Source organism: Elaeis guineensis, chromosome 12 (assembly GCF_000442705.2).
Source record: "Elaeis guineensis isolate ETL-2024a chromosome 12, EG11, whole genome shotgun sequence".
NCBI classification, from domain to species: Eukaryota; Viridiplantae; Streptophyta; class Magnoliopsida; order Arecales; family Arecaceae; genus Elaeis; species Elaeis guineensis.
This window is the reverse complement of record NC_026004.2, coordinates 2,279,052-2,298,400: the sequence shown is the minus strand read 5'-3', so window position 1 is coordinate 2,298,400 and position 19,349 is coordinate 2,279,052. Positions and strand designations below refer to the sequence as shown.

Sequence of the window (19,349 nt, the reverse complement as noted above, 5' to 3'; positions counted from 1 at the left end):
CAGGTTCTCCTAATTTGTGGCCAAAGCAAGCCTCTCGAAAGCCACACCATTTATTCATGTTGATGCACACAGATTCTACTGATGGAAGGGGTCGTGTTCGATTCACAATCGAAATTCAAATGAATTAAAATTAAAATTAAAATAATTAAATTTTTTAAAATATTTGATTCTTGATCGAAATCAGAATAAAAATTTAAATTTTTATAAAAAATTAAAAATTAATTTTTAAATAAATTTGATCATTCTCATCTCATTAAATCAAAATCAGAATAAAAATATTTTCAATCAATTAATTAAAATAAAAATTATTTATTTTTATTTTGATTTCAGATTTCAACTCTTTTCAATTAAATATTTTTAAAAAATATATTTACATGATAAAATATGGGTGTTAAAAATCTCTTAAAGAGGAAACTCTTGTATAAATTGTTGCTTTGTAATTTATATGTTTGTGTGCTTTTCCATCATGAATTTCACTTCACTTGCTGTGCATGAAAAAAAAAAAAACAATCTGATAACTCTTGAGGACAATTCTATCGTCTAAAATTAATGAAAAAATTATTTTAATAAAAATTTTTGTGCACCACACGATTTTGCACCGCTCACAATATTTGACTCGTATGTAAAATTAAAAAAAATAAAATAAAAATAAATTTTCGTATGTCATATTTTATTTCTGCACGTGAACCAATCAACGGGGCGGTGCGTGCATTTTGCACCGCCCGCGGTGCACAAAGAATTTCTGGTTGTTTTAATGCCTGTCGACGACGTCCGGGCTTCCCGGAGGTCAGCTTGGTTTCAAGAGCGGTTCTGATGCTCCTGAGGAACAGTTAAAGGTGGAAAGAATAACTGATTATAAACCTCAAGAATGTTCCGGAATCTCGAGTCGCGAAGCGGCTACTTAAACCAAACCGCGAGGCACTAGAATCGAAGGGCGACACGTAACCCGTCTTCTTTTTCCCGTTTCCCTCCTTCGTTCAGGACGCTCCCACAGCGTGGAGAGAGAGAACACGACGGAGGGGTTGAGGGGGACTTGGAGCCCTCTTCTCCCAAACCCTAACCCTCGATCGATCTCTGAGTAGCATGCAAATGTGGCCAAGATTCCCTTGGGATCGAGGTTAGGGAGAGGGTTTCGAGCTCGCCCTAGGGTTTATCGAGCGAAATCGCTTCAAGAATCGCAGGCTTTTCTTTGTTTCCACTTCGAATCGCTCGAGGTAAATTGCAGAAGTCCGAGATCTCGATTTCGTTTTCCTTCCTAAGTTATTAGATGCTTGGGGTCCCCCACCAGGGTCCCTGCTTCTTTTCTTGAATCTTTCTCCCCTTATCCCTTATCTTTATGCTTCGATCGGAGAATCTTTACTTTTTTCTTGATTTATTGCGTCATTGAAGTCGAATCTTGAATCTGCATGTGTTAATCTATTGGAAGCTATGATTTCTGATCTCTTTCTTGAATACGTTTCCTGTTGGTGTATTTAGTTGCGGTATCGCCAAATTTGTGCTGCTTGTTTGAGGTTTGATATCGCTGATTTAAAAATGGCCCCAATTCCGGAAAGAGCGCTCGTGGCATTGAAGGCGATGAAAGCCATTGGGTTTCCGATGCATGTAGCGAAGCCCGTGCTAAAAAATCTTCTCAAGTTGTATGATAACAACTGGGAATACATTGAAGCCGAGAATTATAGAGTCCTCGCGGATGCCATACTTGATGCGCAGGAATCTAAGGTGCATATTTCATTATCAGTATGAGTTTCAACTCTGATGTATAAGGTTCTATCTTGTTTATTTGATGGCGTTTTTAAATTGATTTTATCTTTTCAGGATGTTGCTCCGAAGAACAAGATAATTGACGATGTATGAAACCCATCTTTTGCTTTTTGTCCTTTGAGTTTTTATCATGATACTTAGTGTTAGAGTAATGATCAATTGAACCAGGACTCGAGTGGTAGGCACAATGATGTTTTGGCAAGTGATGAGCCTGGGCCTTACAGAACGAGTCTAAGGATTAGACAAGATGACGACCAGCTAACGCCATCGATGTATCATTCTGATGTGACTGGTGAAAGTTTGCTCAAAAGACAGAAGTTAGAAGCATATGCTTCGCCAGAAATACATTCTGAACGGAGAAGAGCAGAGCTCTGTTCTTCTCAAAGTAATCTTAGAAGCAAGGCAGTTCAACCTATATCACCTCAACCTTCTTTAAGACAGGATATGACTGAGGACATATCACCTCAGCCTTCTCATCCGTCTGAAAGAGGTGGACCAATTTCACCTCAAATAAATTGCAGAGAAACAAGAGTGTCCAGTCATGCTCATCAAGCTGCTCCCGTGCAAGCTGATTCTGGTTCACTTTTGAAGACCTATCGATTAGGTAGACAGCCAGCTCATGAGAATCCAGGAAATGCTGTCCATTTCAAAGAGCCAAAGATTGAACCAGGCACTGAGGTTCTGCAGAAGAATGACACGGCTGACCAATGCATGGCTTTTATCAGGCCCAAAGATGAGCCATATGATGATGATTCTGTTGGGTTTGAGACTCCTATTGCAATGATATATCCCTCTCACCCGATTTCTAACCCAATTCCTACCGAAAACAAAGGTAAATCTTTCTTCTTGGTGTTTTTTATATATTAATTCAAATTTATGCAGATCTGGAGGTTGATTTTTACTGATGTACTGGTAAGTTTATGCACTTGCAAGTGCAAGCCTTGAGATGGGCTGGTTCTTGTTCAAGAGCTTTTTTCCCTTGGGAATAAATAAGACTCAGCCACTCCCATAATTCCAAAATGTGTGCTTGGGGTGCATAATGGCATTTTTCAGCTTGTATGGTTTGTCACGACCAGTGATAAAACTCTTCTCAATGGGATTTTTACCGGTGAAATTTCAAGTTGGATTACCTTAACTTCTATAGCCGATCAGAAGATTTATTTGTATTTATTGATTCGGGATTATAGGAGAACCACACTTCTTACTATCGCATTGATTAGTCTTCAGCACTGACTCTTTTCTAATCGAGTTTGCTTGGCCTTTTTTAACTGACCAAGATGAGACTAGCCAAGAAGATTCTACGATGAATGCCTCTACTTCGCAAGCAAATGTGGCTGAAGCCTCTGCAGTACAGCATGATGATAGGGAGCATGGAAAAGAACAACTTCCAGTTGCTGCACATGAAAATGGGAAAACATCTGAGCTTGTAAGTGTTCAGGAAGCATCTTCTCCTAGCATCGATATAGCTTCCTCAGCTTCAGGAGAAGTGAAACTTTCATTGACCTGCAGTCCTGATCATCCAGATTTCCGAATGCCGAGCCTAGAAGCTCTTTTTAAAATGGTAGAGGATAGATGTCTAAAGTCCTACAAGATTCTACAACCCGACTTTTCTCTTATGAATGTCATGAAAGAAATGTGTCAATGTGCTTTGGAATTGGGTTCAGAATCTGCTGAAGATAAACAGGAAAACTTTGTAAAGATTACTCCTGCACTGGAATCATTGAAAAAATGTGGTGTGCATGACATACTTGGTGGCATGCCATGCTCTTCTAGTGCTTCACTGAATTTGATGAGACCAGAGGGTTCAGGGTTCACAGCCATGAATGGTATTTATCCTAATCAAAACCTTGGTGGAAATAATGAAAGTGGGAGAAGCAAGAAAATAGAGGGGCACAAAGTTCCAGAAGCCTCAGATATCACACCTCATAGCCTGGTGGTTGTTCGGCAGCCACAACTTGTGCTTGGTGATATTAGGCCACTTCATGATATCAATGACATATCAAAAGGTGAAGAAAGAGTAAGAATCTCAGTAGTAAATGAATTCAGCAGTGAGAAGTACCCATCATCTTTTCAGTACATACCACGGAATATTGTTTACCAGAATGCATTTGTTGATGTTTCACTCGCTAGAATCGGTGATGAAGACTGTTGTGCAGATTGTTTTGGTGATTGTGTGGCTGCAGCAATACCTTGTGCCTGTGCACGAGAAACTGGAGGCGAATTTGCCTATACATCAGATGGCCTGCTTAAGAAGAAACTTTTGGATGAGTGTATTTCGATGAACCGTGATCCACAAAAGCATCACCATTTTTATTGTAAACATTGCCCCATTGAGAGGTCAAAGAATGAAGTTACGCCTGATCCATGCAAGGGTCATCTGGTCAGAAAATTTGTTAAGGAGTGCTGGAGTAAATGTGGGTGCAGTAAGCAATGTGGAAATCGTGTGGTGCAGCGAGGCATAACATGCCATTTGCAGGTTAGTTCCTCCCTTAAATGTGAGTGAATAATATTATAGTGTTTTTGCAGTTTGCAGATACCATAGAATTCTTTCATGTTTTAGTATGCATACATCCTATGAAACCACTCTTAAATGCAATTTCTTTCACCATGTGGACCTTGAACCTTTCAGTCATCAAGAGGATAGTTTCAATCATCTACCTTATTATCAGGCTCTCTATCTTCTTTAAATTGCAGGGTTTTTTTTTTTTTCATGGTGTGTTTGTGTGTTCCAGGTGTTTTTTACTGCTGAAGGAAAGGGGTGGGGATTGCGCACGCTTGAGGAATTACCTAGAGGTGCTTTTGTGTGTGAATATGTTGGGGAGATTTTGACAAACATGGAACTATATGATCGCACAATGCAAACAACGGGCAATGCGAAGCATACGTACCCAGTGCTACTTGATGCTGATTGGGGTTCAGAAGGGGTCTTGAAGGATGAAGAAGCCCTGTGTTTGGATGCAACATTTTATGGGAATGTCGCACGGTTTATTAACCATAGGTAATGTACTTTAAAAGAATTTTTCCATGGTATCTAGTGGTGATATATGATCATGATATCTAGTGGTGGTGAAGAAGCCCTGTGTTTGGATGCAACATTTTATAAGAATGTCGCACGGTTTATTAACCATAGGTAATGTACTTTAAAAGAATTTTTCCATGATATATAGTGGTGATATGTGATCATGATATGTTGTTGTTTTAATTATAATATACCACTATGATCATGATATGTTGTTGTTTTAATTATAATATATATTATAATTAAAACACCAATATATCCTGACCATATATCACCACTAGATATCATGTAAAACGTCTTATTATAGTGTGTTTGACTCCAGCTGTGAAAACAGCCTCTCTGCATACGGGGGTAAGGCTGCATACATCGGGCCCTCTCTAGACCGTGCAATGGCAAGAGCCTCGCACACCGGGATGCCCTTTTATATTTGACTCCTGCAACTTCCCTATGTCATGAAAGATTTATGGCTTATTAGTCTCTAGGTTGCTAGGAAGCATTGGAGGTTCTAGTGGTTTAAAAGAAAAAGTCTTTTATGACCAGCAATACTTGTATTGACTTGTATTACTAGGATAATATATGATACTTGTAGGTAGATCTGCATGATGTTGATTTTTTTTTTTTCCAGTCTTTGGGGTTGTTGATCATGCACTAAACATTCGAAAATAATGCATTTTGGTAAAAATCCAAACATGATGTCAATTGTTTTTTAGTTTTTGGAGTTGTCAATTGTGCGTTAATTTTACATGTATGTGTTGGCTCTAGATATGAAAGTTATGTGTTGAGCTTAGATTTTGTAACTACATCTAAAGAAATAACCACTTGGAACTTTCTGAACCACAACTTACTGAAAATGAGGCTCGTAGAATGTTGAAGCTTTGGATGGTGAGACCTGAGAGTGTACTAGTTTGGTATGTCTTTCACCTGATACTATGGGGACACTTTGAAAGGTCTATGCACTTGTACCTGGTACAAAAGGGTTTCCTTTGTTGTGAAAACTAAATCAATGATTAAGGTAAGGTTCCTAACGGCCAAATTCACTATAAAAGCTTTTCATGAATTTCATCGAGATATTTAGAACCACTTTTCCTGACTGCATGTTTGCGTGTCTAAATGACTCATGTACAACCTTTTCCTCATTGGAATATTCACTGGTTCATCTTATGACAGGAGAAATGAACTTCTTGTCTACTCTCTTTATATTATTTGGAGTCTATTTGACACAAACTGACCTTTTATGTACCTGCTTTATCTGTTGCCGAGAGTTCTCTAATGTGGTCTCCATTGTTTTCTTTATTGTGTTATAATTTTTCATTCTTCTTGCAAACCATTGGAGTATAATTGCTGTTATGCTATTTGGGTATAAATGATACCTCCCATTCTTCACAATCTTTAAGTTTTGGCCTATGCATCCTATATTGCAACTGCTACAAAGTATTGGAATTTAATTCTTTGTTTCATTTTCTAGATGCTTTGATGCAAATTTGGTTGAGGTTCCAGTTGAAGTGGAGACGCCGGACCATCACTACTATCATGTGCGCAACATGAACTAAAGCAGAATTTATATGCTTTTATATTCAGAAGTAGCAGCAAAGTGTTGTGCATATTGGACTCATATCTTCCTGTTTATTGTGATATGCAGCTTGCCTTTTTTACAACTAGAAAAATAGAAGCTTTAGAGGAACTGACATGGGTAAGCAGCCTTGCTGTGATTGATGCTCATATTTGTGAAATGGCAAATGTTGTTTTCCATCTAATATCTCAAGTACAGGTTTTTGAGCTTTGGTTCATTGTTTATTTGCAACTACACTATGCTTCATTGTCATGTTTTTTTAAGGCAAACTTAGCAGTATTACATGAACACATCAAGTATGTCATTGCATTTTATCTTCTGGTCTTTTTTGTTTTCTTGTTTTCTGCTAGCTTTCATAAATATGTTTTTGTTTGCCCTCTCCTATGGTGGATGGAAGTGATATGCTGACTTTCTGGATTTATTCACTTATTCTGAAGAAGGTGATAAATACAACCCGGGAAGTCAACTTAAATTTTAACTGGTCTGACTCTATGTGGACTCGATGAGGTAGAATTTTATAGATTCTTTCTGTTGAAACTCGCGTAGTCTTGGCCAATCATGGTCATCCACTATGACTGTGTCTATTAATCCTTATGCAGAACTTTTTGCATATATTTATGTCATAATCAGTACAAATAGAATAGAGAAAGCATAATGTGTAACATTTGAAATAGAATTGAATGTGAGGGCTCTTTCAGAATTGATGGCTAAATGCATGATTTGGAGACAATTGTGTTGAGAAGGTGAACATATTGCATTATTTAAAAATGATCCCTTTCAGCAAATCATCTCGTGATTTTGCATTTGGTGAAGTTGCTCAGGCTTTTGAGTAGTAGAGTCATTACCATGTTTAGTGGGTGTCTGTGGCATGTGCAAGATTGCTTCTGCTTCTTCAAAAGGACTTATAATTAAGCACTTTCAGTGAAATTGGTTTAAAGGAAGGCACTTGTTTATTTTTTCTGATATGTGGTAACCATTAATGTGGTAGCACATTCTAATTCTTCGTTTTAGTGGGGTTGGATCTAACTTTGTTAGTCTCTCTTGCTGCTGCTTAGTTTGTTTCTTTATTTTTTTTTTTTCTGATATAAGAATTAGTACTGAAGGAAGCCCCACCAAAACTGGACTTTAGGCGGGATGAAACCCAGTAGGTATTCAACATCTGACTTTACAACTTAACCAGTTGGCAACCTCCTAATTCTGGGAGACTTAAACCCAACTTTGTTGAGATTCATTTAAATTATGGACCACCAAAAGACCCTCAAAATCATATTAACTTTGGACCGAGTCTATGATGAGCAGACTAATTTCAAGTCTGCGCAAGACATTTGGACTTTCAGTTTGTCAGTTTTTAAATGAGGCAAACTCTCTGTCCTTTGTTTCTTTTTTTTTTTTTTTGAGTGGATGCTTCGTTTAAGCGTTAAGTCCTAAAATAGTTTCTTTAGATTATCGTAAAAGCAGCCTTTTGACTTATATGAGAGGCACTCTATTTGGAGCAATTGCAAATACTTTGTCTTCATCATCAGGAAGTGCTTATTTTACTCTAAAGCCGTAGTATTGGTTTCTTTAAGCAACTCCATTCACTCCTGTGGCATTTTAACCATTAACCACAAGATATTTGGAATCAAAACTGATTAAAATACAAGGCATGGTTATGTTCTGTAAGCATACGTATTAACCTCAGCACAAAGATTAACCTGGGATGTCTTTTGCCATGTTCAGCAATGTGTTTTGCTTTACCAGAAGTTGTTCATTTGGCATTCTTCGGTTGCAGGATTATGGTATTGATTTTGATGATCATGCCCACCCAATCAAGGCATTTCAATGTCGATGTGGAAGTAGGTTGTGCCGAAACATGAAGCGCACCAGTATGTGTTTCTTTCTTCCTTGAGCCACTAGAAGATCTCTGACTTCTTAATTATAAATGGCTGGAAATGACCTCCTCGAATTTTTCTTTTTACAAATCTTCATGCTAAACTATTGTTTATTGTCTCAGAAACCAGAGCAAGATCTTCAGTTTCAAAATGACCTTCCAGAGAATTTCAGGTGGAGGAAGAATGCCAGCTAGAAGTTGCTTTTATGAAGCTGCACGGGTAATCTTGAGGATTTTCACATGTCATCTGGTCAGAAGTGATTGGTTACCTCTTGTAGATACCATGAGTTCATAAGGTCTGTATTTAAGGTTCTGGACGCTTTACCGCACTGCTTTGTTTGGATCATGGAGGCGCATTTTCGAAACAACTATGTTTTTCCCTAAATTTTGGATGGGTAACCAAATGGGTGAGTTAATATGATACAGGGATTGCCCCAACATGGCAACATCTGTGCAGCGGCAATTAAAATGTGAGGAACACATTAGTGCATGTTATGTTTTCTGCAGTAACAAATATCATAATCATTTCATCAAAAAGAAAAAAAAAAATCACATTCATGTATCAACTTATATTCTTCTACCAGCAATAACCAAAGAGCAGGTGCAGATTACATTCATCTTTGGAAGTAGGTGCTGATTATGGTTACCATGGGTGAGTTCTGGTTCATAGTGAGTTGGTTGGCAGACATGGTAGGTGTGCTACCAGCTCTGAAATAGCCGCGCATGCCATCTTTGATGAGTTTCTTAAAAGGCTTTTGCAAGATGTGGAGCATCAGTTCTTGTTGTGTCGGAATTTCCTGATGCTGCAAAATTTATTTACTCAGAGCCAAGTGCATACGCAAGGAAGATGGAAAAAACGTATTCTTGGTTCCATGATCTGCTCTTCTTCCAATAATGTCTTCGTTTCAGTAAGTGATGTGAACCTCTCGAATCTTTCTGTACCTGTTTGCTGAGGTCTTTTAGGAAAGGAGAAGCATTTTGTATCACATTGGCAGCAACATGCTGCCACCCAGCGTTTAACATAAATAGGCTTCGTTATACTTGCTCATATTTTGGTGAGGGTTTTTAATTTCATTTTTATGTATATCATCTTGTGCTGCCAAAGACGTGGACGACTTTGTCCTGACATCTAATGGCGGATGTTAGGTTCCAGGTTCATTCATTTTATCGCAAGAAATTTCTGTTCACGAGGCTACGCAGGACGTAGTTCTCGTGCCAGGCGGGCTTTGGAGGAACGAACTTTGCATGCTGGATTAAAAGGGCAGAGAGGATGAATTGAAAGGGCAATGGTCCATTTTGTTGCTGATGGCAGCAGGTGAAAAACTTGTTTCCACCTGGGAAAGAAAAAGGGGCTTTCTGATTGTTTTGCGAAAAAATAGCAAAGCAAAAAGGTTGCACTGGTTGGAAAACGTCACTTCCTATTGTAAGATGAAGTGTCAAAAAAAAGCAAGGAAAAAGCTCAATATTTTCGAAGGGGTAAATATTCGCTTTCTTTAATCATCAACTTTTCTAATGAACCAAGATAAAGTTTAAATTTTTTCAATATAAGAATATAGCTTTATTCAGAGTATGGATGGTGATCTTTTGTTCGCTTAAATTGTTTGTGATTTCTTGTTCGCTTAAATTGTTTAATTCTCCAGCATCCAAGCAAATAGAAAATTAAAAGAAAAATTAATTTACTTTTCCTGAGAAAAAAGATCTTTCTCTTCTCTTTGTTTTATCGCAACCGATCAGACCATGAAATTGTTCATGGTACGTAGGTAACTCATACAAAATTTGTGTCCAAGATTGTTGACGCCAAGTTCAGTTGGTAAAGACACAAAAATTTGTATAATTAACTTATATTAATTTAAAATCTATTAAGTCAACAGATTAAATGGGAATTCCAGACCCTATCCGGTAATCTCCAAAAAACAAACAAAAAAGATGGATATCAATTCGGCGAGTAAAATTGAAAATTGAATCTCAATTTGATTGTGCGCAGCTTTCTTTGCTGCAGTTTTTATTGTTACTCAGCCATAAATGTGAAACATGGTCATCTAGAATATTACAAGGGGAATAGATAATCATATTTCTGGAAACCATCTAGGCTGCGGGAACACTTTTGAAGGCTTTCACAGCATGCTGAAGTCAATCTCAAATTTATGATACTTATTCTGCATTTTTGCACCTGCTATTTATTTGAAGATATAAGTTGAAACTACTAATGGGTCCACCTACAGGCATCTATCACCACTTGTTAGCGGTTCAATAATTTCTGCAGTCCAGTTCAGAGCCTTTTTTCGATTAAGTGAATTTCTGCGCCTTGGAATTGCCCAGCAAATGAATATAGAAAGACAGGCCAAGTCACCTGTTGTAAATAAACAATAAGGCGGGCATCCATGCGAGGTTTTGAATCTTTTGTTGCAGCAATGAGTTAGTTGTGGAACTCCAAGTCACCTTGTTATTTATTTGTTTGAGAAAGCAACTGCCATATTCATCTCCCATTGACTTGTTGCCTTCATTTTAGATCACAAGTGCGTTTGATCAGTTGGAATGGTTTTGCTCGTGTCCACCAATCAGCTGAAGCTTAGTTGTAGGAAATGATCTGCAAAAACAAATTTCATTACTTCTACCAATCAAGCATTCGGAACATCAGCATAAATTGATAGTGGGTGGGCTTACCAAACTAAGATGTTTCCACTCAAAGCATGCAATTATTCTGAAACATGGATCTGCCTATGTTTGCCATTCGAAGACAAGGATTCTCTATTATGGGGTTCAGACAGGGACTGATTCTCGCAAACAGAGGGCATGACAGGCCGAATGTTACCAGGATTTAGTGGGAATAATGTATGATAGTATCCGTCCATGATGGCTTCAAGATTGCAAGTTTCTGCTACCTTTGGAATCTGATATATGTCGCGTGTATAACCATGAAGATTGGGGCATTCAAGCAGCTTCTTCTTGGTGCATTTGAAGAGAACATTGTACACAAGGTCAAAACGTATCAAAGTAGTAAAAAGGCAGACATCAGCTAAAGTCAATACATCTCCACAAAGGTAACGAGAAGTTGACAAATGAGATTCTAGCATATCCAGTGCCGTGAATAACTCATTAACTGCAACATCATAGGCCTCTTGGCTCTGCGCGAATCCACATCTGCAAAAGAGATGTCAAATATAGTTCATGGCTTTCAATTTCATGATCGGAGGTAAACTTTCATTTTGTGGCATTCAATACTTGACATGACAATATCAAGCTGCCCCAGTTAAACTCCCCTCACTTGATTTTTAAAGTTCTGGGCAGTATTAGGTGGTCACTGGTAACTTGGCATCAACTTTTCCTCAGAATGGCCATCAACAAGGACAATAGCAACGACCACACCATATTAATATGGATAGCAAGTATTTATGACCAGTTTACCAAATTACGTCTACCTTTGCTACTTTATTGTTGTCTAAATTCGAGAGTTTTTTTTATCATTCTTTTTTCCCAGATGAAGACATACGTCCCACATTCATCGACAGAAAGAATTATAGGCATTTCCGTGCACATATATATATATATATATATATATATATATATATATATATATATATATATATATATATATATATATATATATATATATATTATTTGATACGAACTGCTATTCTAGAAAATAAGAAAGAAAAAAAAAAAATGTCAGTCCACTAGCATCCTTGGGAAAATTATTAGATTTTGAAGAATAAGGACTTACAAAATATTCCAGAGAGAGAGAGATTTACCTATAGACTCCATTGTTAACATTGGAGTAAATAACTCGATTCCATTCTTCGATCTCTCTCTTGAGCTCCGGCGGCGACAGGTCCAACCCGGAGGAGCCATCGAACGCGGCGGAATTGAAGAACTCGATGATGTCGTAGCTTTCGTTGCAGACGACCTCCCTCCTCTCCACATCCCACAGCATCGGCACGGTCGCCCTCCCGTCGTACCCCCCTCTCCTCATCCCGTACACCTCCCTCAGCGTCCGCCGCCCGTTCGCCCGGTCCGGCCCAGGGATCAGATCTCCGCCGTCGATCCCCCGACCGCCGGGGAACTCCCAGGAACCATCGGAGCCGGGGGCAGCGACGGATACCGGGATTTGGGGCTCGAGGTTTCTGAGGGCGCGGACGATGAGGGTGCGGTGGGCCCAAGGGCAGGGGAGACCGACGTAGAGGTGGAGGCGTGCGGTGCTAGGGTTCCGGAGGTAGCGGTCGGGGACGGAGCGAAAGGCGCCTGAGGGGCGGGAATAGGAACCGGCGGGGTCGGAGGGGGCGAGCTGGCGCATCATGAAGTGCCAGGCGGCGGACCAGCTGAATCGGACGGCGCAGACGAGGGGCCCCGGCGGGAGGGAGCGTCCCCAGAGGAGGCGGCCGACGGTGGTGAGGGGATCGGTGGCGGAAGAGGAGGAAGACATCCTAGGGCGGAGGAGCACGCGGCCTTTGGGACGGCCGCAGGGCAGAGGGAGTGTTGTTCCGAGGAAGAGGGAGGACGCTGATGTCCACATGATATCGAGGCGCGGAAACTCTTCCACCGCTCAGATGGGAAGCGGTCGGCTTATAACTCTCTAGCGTCGTCTTATTATTCTTTTCTTTTTTAAATAAAAAGGAAACATTCCACCACCAAGAAAAAATGGGGGAAAAAATTCAAGATTGCTATTCTTATTATGCTTTTCTTTTTTAAATAAAAAGAAAAGATTCCACCACCAAGAAAAATTGGGCAAAAAATATTCAAGATTGTTATTATTATTATTATTCTTTTCTTTTTTAAATAAAAAGGGAAAGATTCCCCCAAGAAAGATTGGGAAAATTTTTAAGATTTACAATCTGTTCAAGCTTGCTTTATGAGAAGACAAAAATGTGACCTAGCTTAGATTACCACATTTCTTTGTCTCTGGTAGAATATGCTTATAAATGCATGTTAATTTGGCATGCAGAACGGCTTGCCATCCACAACCCTGCAACAAAGATAATGGCTGGGAGAAGAACCTTTCGATTAGACCACACACAATTTAGACATGATCTCACATGATAGTCGGCTGCCTATGGTTTATATGTCAAATTGTCAATGAATATTATAACGGAACAAGACAGCGCCCGTCCCATTACAATATTAGCTCTGCTAATGAGAATAACAAAAGTAGCTGACTACATTACCATGAAGACCACATCACCATGGGACCCCAAAATGGGTAGGCATTCAACAGATATAGGGGCACTTGCATTCCATGCATAAAGAGTAATTCAACCAACATAGCATCCACAATATCAGAATCGGAGATAACTTGTTGAGGATCAATAAACATCACTTTCCAATCACATGTCCGTTATCCTGCAACACGCCAAGAATCATAAGCCAACTTATCCATGATAACAACTTGAGAGTGTCATCAGGTGATTCAAACACAAAATATCTCTGTCAAAAACACTCTTTCCTGTCAAAAACTAGGTCCCCTCATCAAAATAACGGTAGTAAAACAAATTCCCTCTAGTAGGGCCAAACTTAAATTCTTTTCATAACAAGCAAGTCAAAAAACTACATACTTAATATGGCTAGCCTCATCATTACACAATAGCATTGGCTGCACTGGCAATCCTGGGCCACAGATCAGCACATTCCTTCCCAATAGGTCCTGTGATGGCAGAACCTGCAAAACCAGAATAATAATACCCATTCAGCTAAACATAATTCTGAGGAAAATGATATGTCAGTTTCTAACAAGTACACTAGGCTTCAAGAGAAATCCGGTCAGATGTTAGAAGAAGATCCTAGAGAGAGAGAGAGAGAGAGAGAGAGAGAGAGAGAGAGAGCACAATAATTAAATGAGATGATTTCTTTTTTTAATTTTACCTTTCATTTCCCCCTTTGGATTAACAATTACTCCAGCATTATCTACATGATTGACAGTCAAACAAGATATTAGAAATTTGCTTACTTTGATATCACAAGAACATGTAAAACACGAATTGTACAAGAGCTTCATTCTGAACAGTATTTGAAACATCAAAAAAAAAAAAAGAATAGCTGAACATCATTTGTTTCGTGATCATGCAGTTAGAGCAATATGATGAACAGTAGCTGTAACTACATAACTACAATTCTCCTATGAATGATAGATTGACAATTGATAATATAATGCGGCTAGTTCTCAATGCTCAGTAATTTAGTGGGCAGCATCCTCAAGAATCTAGAACCCAGGGGCGGCACAATGAGGTCCCAACAATTGCAACTAGGTGATGCAACTAAAAGCAACTATCATGATGGGTAACACTATATCTAGCTAAAAGTATGTGCATATTTGTGCACCAGCGGACACAAGATACAAGCATGAAATATTCAAAGTGCTCTACAGCAATCAAGTAAAACAGCCCGCATATATATGCTTCTTTAATTCAACATTTACCAGGAGACAGGTAACCTAATGCAACAAAGAAAAGCATCATGCTGTTTAATAATTATTTGATAGAGGCCACTCTTCCGGTATGAGAAGCAACTTCAAAAATGTTATGGGAAGCAATTGCAGAATGTGATGACCTACAATACAAGCTCTTACTGCATGCTATAGGAAGGCTTTGAATGTTGTTATGACATACTGAGAGGAAAAAAATTAAAAATACCAGTGACCCTACTCAAAATTGCTATACAAGTTTTCTTTTCTTTTCTTTTTTTTTTTTGACAGAGAGAAAGTGGCTCTTAAAGGAAATTTTGCTGATAATTAAAAATGATGACTGAAGTGAAATGCTGTGTAGGGTCAGGTTCATATTAGATAACAAATGTACAATAACAAAAACAGAATGCAGATGAAATACAGGGACTAGAGAATGATTCTCAAAGGGAAATGATAAGCTTAAAATAAATACATCCTATCATCTAACACAATGAAAAGCGAAGGAAGATAAGATATAATAATGTAATATGCACTTCCAGTTCCTGAAATATGAATGATAATCACCAACATTTGTGACACTATGGAGAACAGGCAACTGAATACAGTAAACACCAACACGAGATCATGCATCAAAGATGTTTGCATGCACATTAACCTGAACAATAATTCCTAGTTCTATGACCATAACATACTTAGCTTGCATAAATATTATGGTTCTGATGAACCCCACACAACAAAGCTATCTACACCAACCACCATTAATAAACTTATATGTACAGTAAGATAGAAAAGAACTATGCAATTTGCAAATCATTTTTTATGATGCTCAGTTAGAAGGACAGAAAAAGTACAGGACTTTGATGGCAAATCCAGAAAGGTAATTGCAGCAATGCTGCTCCTCCAGGAGGTGGAATAAGACTATTGCCAGACAGAGAACCAATGCACAATAACCTTCTACATAAGCGACATAGGATACACAGGCATTATTGGTTTGCTCCAACAAGGTAAGCAGACTGTTAACCCCCCTTCCCTGCCCAACCCAACCCACCAAACAAATAAAATAAAATAAAATCTCCTCAGTTTCGGGACATTAACCATTCCTCATAGAATGAGGCAAGTAAAAAGGATGGGGGAAAAAGCTGCATGCCTTGATTAAAAAACTGATATATATGCCTCTTTTGATATTTTTCTTTAATTAAAAAACCAAAAGAAAAAGGTGCATGAGTGTCACAAAGCCAGTCCCCAAAGGTAATGGCAGCAAGCACAGCTCCACCAGGCAATGAATATGAAACCACACCTTCATGCGGAAGAAATTCCTGGAAGGATTGAAACTTTTGAGAGGAACCATCAACACCCAGCAACTTCCTATCTGCTATTTACTTAGAAATATACAAACATGATCGGTTTGCTACTTCAAGTTTAGAAGATCTTCACCTAGAAGAATTGCTTTCATCACACTTGACATTACACATTCCACGTGGAAGGAGGCCATCAGGTAAAGAACAAGATACATCTATACTGATGATAAGTTTAAATAAAAAAAAAAACAAAAGAAATGTATGTCTGTCTCATGGCCAGTCCCAAAAGGTAATTGCAACAATGCTGCTCCTCCAGGCAATGGAATATGAGACTGCCTTCAGGTGGAGGATCTTCCTGGAAGGGCTTGAACTTTCAAGAAGAATCATCAACACCCGCGGAGGTTTACTTAGAAATATATGAACATGATTGGTTTGCTCCAAAAAGTTAAGGAGACTTCCACCCAGAAAAATCCCCTTTGTCATGCTTGACATTACCCATCCATTGTGGAAAGAGAAATTTGGTCTGAAACAGCACATTTCTATCCTGATGCTAAGTTTAAATTAAAAAAGAACGAAAGAAAAATGTGTATGTCTGTCTCATGGCCAGTCCCAAAAGGTAATGGCAGCGATGCTGCTCCTCCAGGAGCTGGAATATGAGACCGCCTTCGGGTGGAGGAGCTTCTTGAAAGGATTGAACTTTCAAGAAGAACCATCAACACCCAACGACTTTCTATGTGACGTTTACTTAGGAATATACAAACATGATTGGTTTGCTCCCAGCAAGTTAAGGAGATTTTCACCCAGAAAAATCTCCCCGTCACCAAAACATTGATCAAAACTCTCTTGCAATAGTAGAAAGAAAAAACAGTGGAGTACCAAAAAAAAAAAAAATCTTTTCTCTACTGCTTTGATGGAAATAACAAATGATTTGACAATACCAGCTGAAAACCTTCACAATCTCAAACAACAAAATAGTAAACGATTTGACAGTATCAGCCACAAGCAGTCACGATTTCAGGCAAATTTAATCATGGGGAACACATAGGTGTTAGCATGCTTGAAACACATAACAGATAGTCAAGTCTATCAAAACAATTGAAAGAGTTCCAATTGCAGTTAGGCAAAAGCATCACTCACCAACTAAATACTTGTAATTAGTACAGACATCATAATCGACACAATGAAAGCAACTTTTAGTGGACTAGATGAGTCTTTCTTAAAAATGCAATTGCATGCCACCAAATCTACAGTATCGACTATCAGATCCATGGGGGTGCCATTGATAACAGATGCAGTAAGGGTAAAAAAGCATCACTAGATACAAATATTCAAGTACCATCATAAAAACGATACAAGCAGGGTTGACGATGAAAGAGATACCTTCAAAGTACATATAGACGCCATCCTTTCTGCGCCATGGCTTCCGCTGCCTCACAATGACGGCAGGCATGACCTTCTTTCTGAGATCAGGTTTCCCCTTCTTGACAGTGGCCATCACCATGTCCCCGACACAAGCAGAGGGAAGACGGTTGAGGCGGCCCTTAATACCCTTAACAGAGATTATGTAGAGGTTCTTCGCACCAGTGTTGTCTGCACAGTTGACTGTCGCTGCCACTGGGAGACCCAGCGACATCCGGAATTTATTTCCAGCAGAACCTCCTCGTCCTATGAATTGCAACAACAAAGATAAATCAGAGAAATACAACAATAAATGAATTATAACATAAAACATACACCAACAACAAATAATTGCAATTCACGAATATAAAACGGATAAATTCAATAAAAAGTCCTTTTGGTTTAAATAGGAACTTGAATACGGAATTAGAAAATGCAAGATCACAGGTTTCACTCCGTAGAATGCTTATACTACCAAAAAAAAAAAAATCATAAACCAATAGAAACCTAACAGTCTTGACAGCAACTAGCCTCCCATGAGTATCCAAATAACATCGTAAACTCTGAAAAAAATAAATTTTCTAATAAGAAACAAACCTAAGATTGATAGGATGATATCTAGAAAATCTAACAAAACAAAAACTTTTCACGAGAAAGGTGGAATACAACGGATCAAAATTTCAATGACAATTAAAAAAAAAAGAAAAGAAAATTGATTGACTCGACAAAGGATCAAGCCTTACAACGGTCCCAAAAAAGGACACATTTGTCCAGCAAAGATTGGACTTGTTCAGGCTTTTACATCTGTCTATCTGGTTTCTCTAAAGCTACAGGAAATTAAAGACCCAAAACAATAAAGTCAGTACCGCGACAATCTGTAGTCATCTTCGACCAGACAAACAAGATCCGACGACATGACCGCGATTCATGTGGCTAGAAGAATCGAATCCTAAAACCCTAATCAGATTGCAATAGATGGAAGAAAAGGAGATAAAAAACTTAGCGGCCTGAGAGGTGGAGAGAGAGAGAGAGAGAGAGAGGGGGGCGTTACCTCGCTTCGACATCTTGGAGGAGACAGGATCTGCGACGCCGGAAGCTCAAGAAGGCCGAGTGCGAGGTTTTATAGAACGCTTTCTAGGGTTTCACTGGTTCGGCTTCAAAATTTACCGTTTTGACCTTGCCGTACCAGAACTTCTATGCGGACATGGGCCAGCACGCGACTCAAATCAGAATCCGAGCAGATATGTAACCCTTCACATATTTTCTCCTCACTTTTTATCATAATCGTTTTGCTCTTGAGAAAAAACGAATATTATAATATTTAGTTATTTATTTTTTAATTTATTATTTGTTTTAATTTAAGAAATATTTGACTTCTTAAAAACAAAAATTTTCTTTGCTATATTTCCGTTGTTGTTGAAAAATGTTTGTCAAAACTTAAGTAAAAAATAATGAACCTTTTTCATGAAAATTCAAAAATTTTGGTGAACTAATATCTATATTTCTTAAAATAATAATCAATAATATCAGGCTTAGTCTACTAATAATATCATCCATGTGCATATGCACCATTAACCTACCTAGATATCATCTATTGCTATTTAGTTTTTATTTTTATTTTTGTGGCTAAAGGTTCATGTAGAATTTTATAAACAGATTTTTAAATGAAACAAACAATAAACAATTCATCTATAGAGATAAAAGAATCATATTTTCTAAATTTTTTTTTTCATATAGAAGATGCAAATAAGTTGTCGTGCTTACTTGGAACTTAAAATAGAGGCCTTAAAATAATTCATAACCCACTCAAAGCTTGCAAATATTTTTTCATTGGAACATTTCATGTGAAGATTGCAAATAGATAGCCACATTATGAAACTTATAGCAACAAAATTAAAATAATTTTTATTTTTATTTTGGGATTAGAAATAATTTTTATTAGCACATTTCAATATTTAAAATTTATAATCAAAAAATAATCAATGGTACTTTAGATAGGAACATAAAATTATTTTTCTTTGGTATAGTAGGATTAGCTATGA

General features: G+C 38.2%; 3 protein-coding genes across 7 annotated transcripts; 1 reads left to right on the top strand and 2 right to left on the bottom strand.

Moving 5' to 3' along the window:
• The first annotated feature begins 583 nt into the window (after nucleotides 1–583).
• LOC105055761 (probable inactive histone-lysine N-methyltransferase SUVR2) lies at nucleotides 584–8,710 on the top strand. The gene is made up of 10 exons (XM_010937733.4): nucleotides 584–1,214; nucleotides 1,477–1,719; nucleotides 1,816–1,848; nucleotides 1,930–2,593; nucleotides 3,039–4,237; nucleotides 4,494–4,759; nucleotides 6,246–6,312; nucleotides 6,420–6,470; nucleotides 8,122–8,215; nucleotides 8,344–8,710. The coding sequence occupies exons 2-10, from the start codon at nucleotides 1,534–1,536 to the stop codon at nucleotides 8,373–8,375; spliced, it is 2,592 nt and encodes an 863-aa protein (XP_010936035.1). The 5' UTR covers nucleotides 584–1,214; nucleotides 1,477–1,533; the 3' UTR covers nucleotides 8,376–8,710.
• A 1,456-nt stretch (nucleotides 8,711–10,166) lies between these two features.
• LOC105055760 (uncharacterized) lies at nucleotides 10,167–13,088 on the bottom strand. 2 transcript variants are annotated; one of them, XR_002165842.2, is made up of 4 exons: nucleotides 11,970–13,088; nucleotides 10,885–11,361; nucleotides 10,660–10,807; nucleotides 10,167–10,570 (listed from the first exon to the last, which is right to left on the bottom strand). XR_002165842.2 is itself a non-coding variant. In XM_010937732.2 (3 exons), exons 1-2 carry the CDS (start codon nucleotides 12,728–12,730, stop codon nucleotides 10,917–10,919), a joined length of 1,206 nt encoding a protein of 401 aa, XP_010936034.1. In that variant the 5' UTR covers nucleotides 12,731–13,088; the 3' UTR covers nucleotides 10,167–10,807; nucleotides 10,885–10,916. The 2 variants fall into 2 exon arrangements, 1 of the variants encoding a protein (XP_010936034.1); XM_010937732.2 differs by having other exon boundaries at nucleotides 10,167–10,807.
• A 158-nt stretch (nucleotides 13,089–13,246) lies between these two features.
• On the bottom strand, nucleotides 13,247–18,515 carry LOC105055759 (large ribosomal subunit protein uL14). Of its 4 annotated transcripts, none has more exons than XM_010937731.4 (5): nucleotides 18,359–18,515; nucleotides 17,290–17,574; nucleotides 14,074–14,115; nucleotides 13,767–13,870; nucleotides 13,247–13,554 (listed from the first exon to the last, which is right to left on the bottom strand). In XM_010937731.4, exons 1-4 carry the CDS (start codon nucleotides 18,369–18,371, stop codon nucleotides 13,788–13,790), a joined length of 423 nt encoding a protein of 140 aa, XP_010936033.1. In that variant the 5' UTR covers nucleotides 18,372–18,515; the 3' UTR covers nucleotides 13,247–13,554; nucleotides 13,767–13,787. The 4 variants fall into 4 exon arrangements, with proteins under 4 accessions (XP_010936033.1, XP_073102980.1, XP_010936032.1 ...); XM_073246879.1 differs by lacking the exon at nucleotides 18,359–18,515 and adding an exon at nucleotides 18,174–18,207; XM_010937730.4 differs by lacking the exon at nucleotides 13,247–13,554 and having other exon boundaries at nucleotides 13,575–13,870.
• Nucleotides 18,516–19,349: the final 834 nt, after the last annotated feature.

Bases quoted from the DNA above. Each gene is read 5' to 3' on its own strand.
- LOC105055761 (XM_010937733.4), top strand. From the start codon at position 1,534: ATGGCCCCAATTCCGGAAAGAGCGCTCGTGGCATTGAAGGCGATGAAA. The intron at 6,313-6,419 runs GTGCGCAACATG...TGTGATATGCAG, and splicing joins CGGACCATCACTACTATCAT to CTTGCCTTTTTTACAACTAG. The intron at 8,216-8,343 runs GTATGTGTTTCT...TTATTGTCTCAG, and splicing joins CCGAAACATGAAGCGCACCA to AAACCAGAGCAAGATCTTCA.
- LOC105055760 (XM_010937732.2), bottom strand. From the start codon at position 12,730: ATGTGGACATCAGCGTCCTCCCTCTTCCTCGGAACAACACTCCCTCTG. The intron at 11,362-11,969 runs GTAAATCTCTCT...TCTCTTTTGCAG, and splicing joins GTTAACAATGGAGTCTATAG to ATGTGGATTCGCGCAGAGCC.
- LOC105055759 (XM_073246879.1), bottom strand. The intron at 14,116-17,289 runs GTATCTCTTTCA...TCAATCATGTAG, and splicing joins CGTCTATATGTACTTTGAAG to ATAATGCTGGAGTAATTGTT. The intron at 13,871-14,073 runs GTAAAATTAAAA...CTGGTTTTGCAG, and splicing joins TCCAAAGGGGGAAATGAAAG to GTTCTGCCATCACAGGACCT.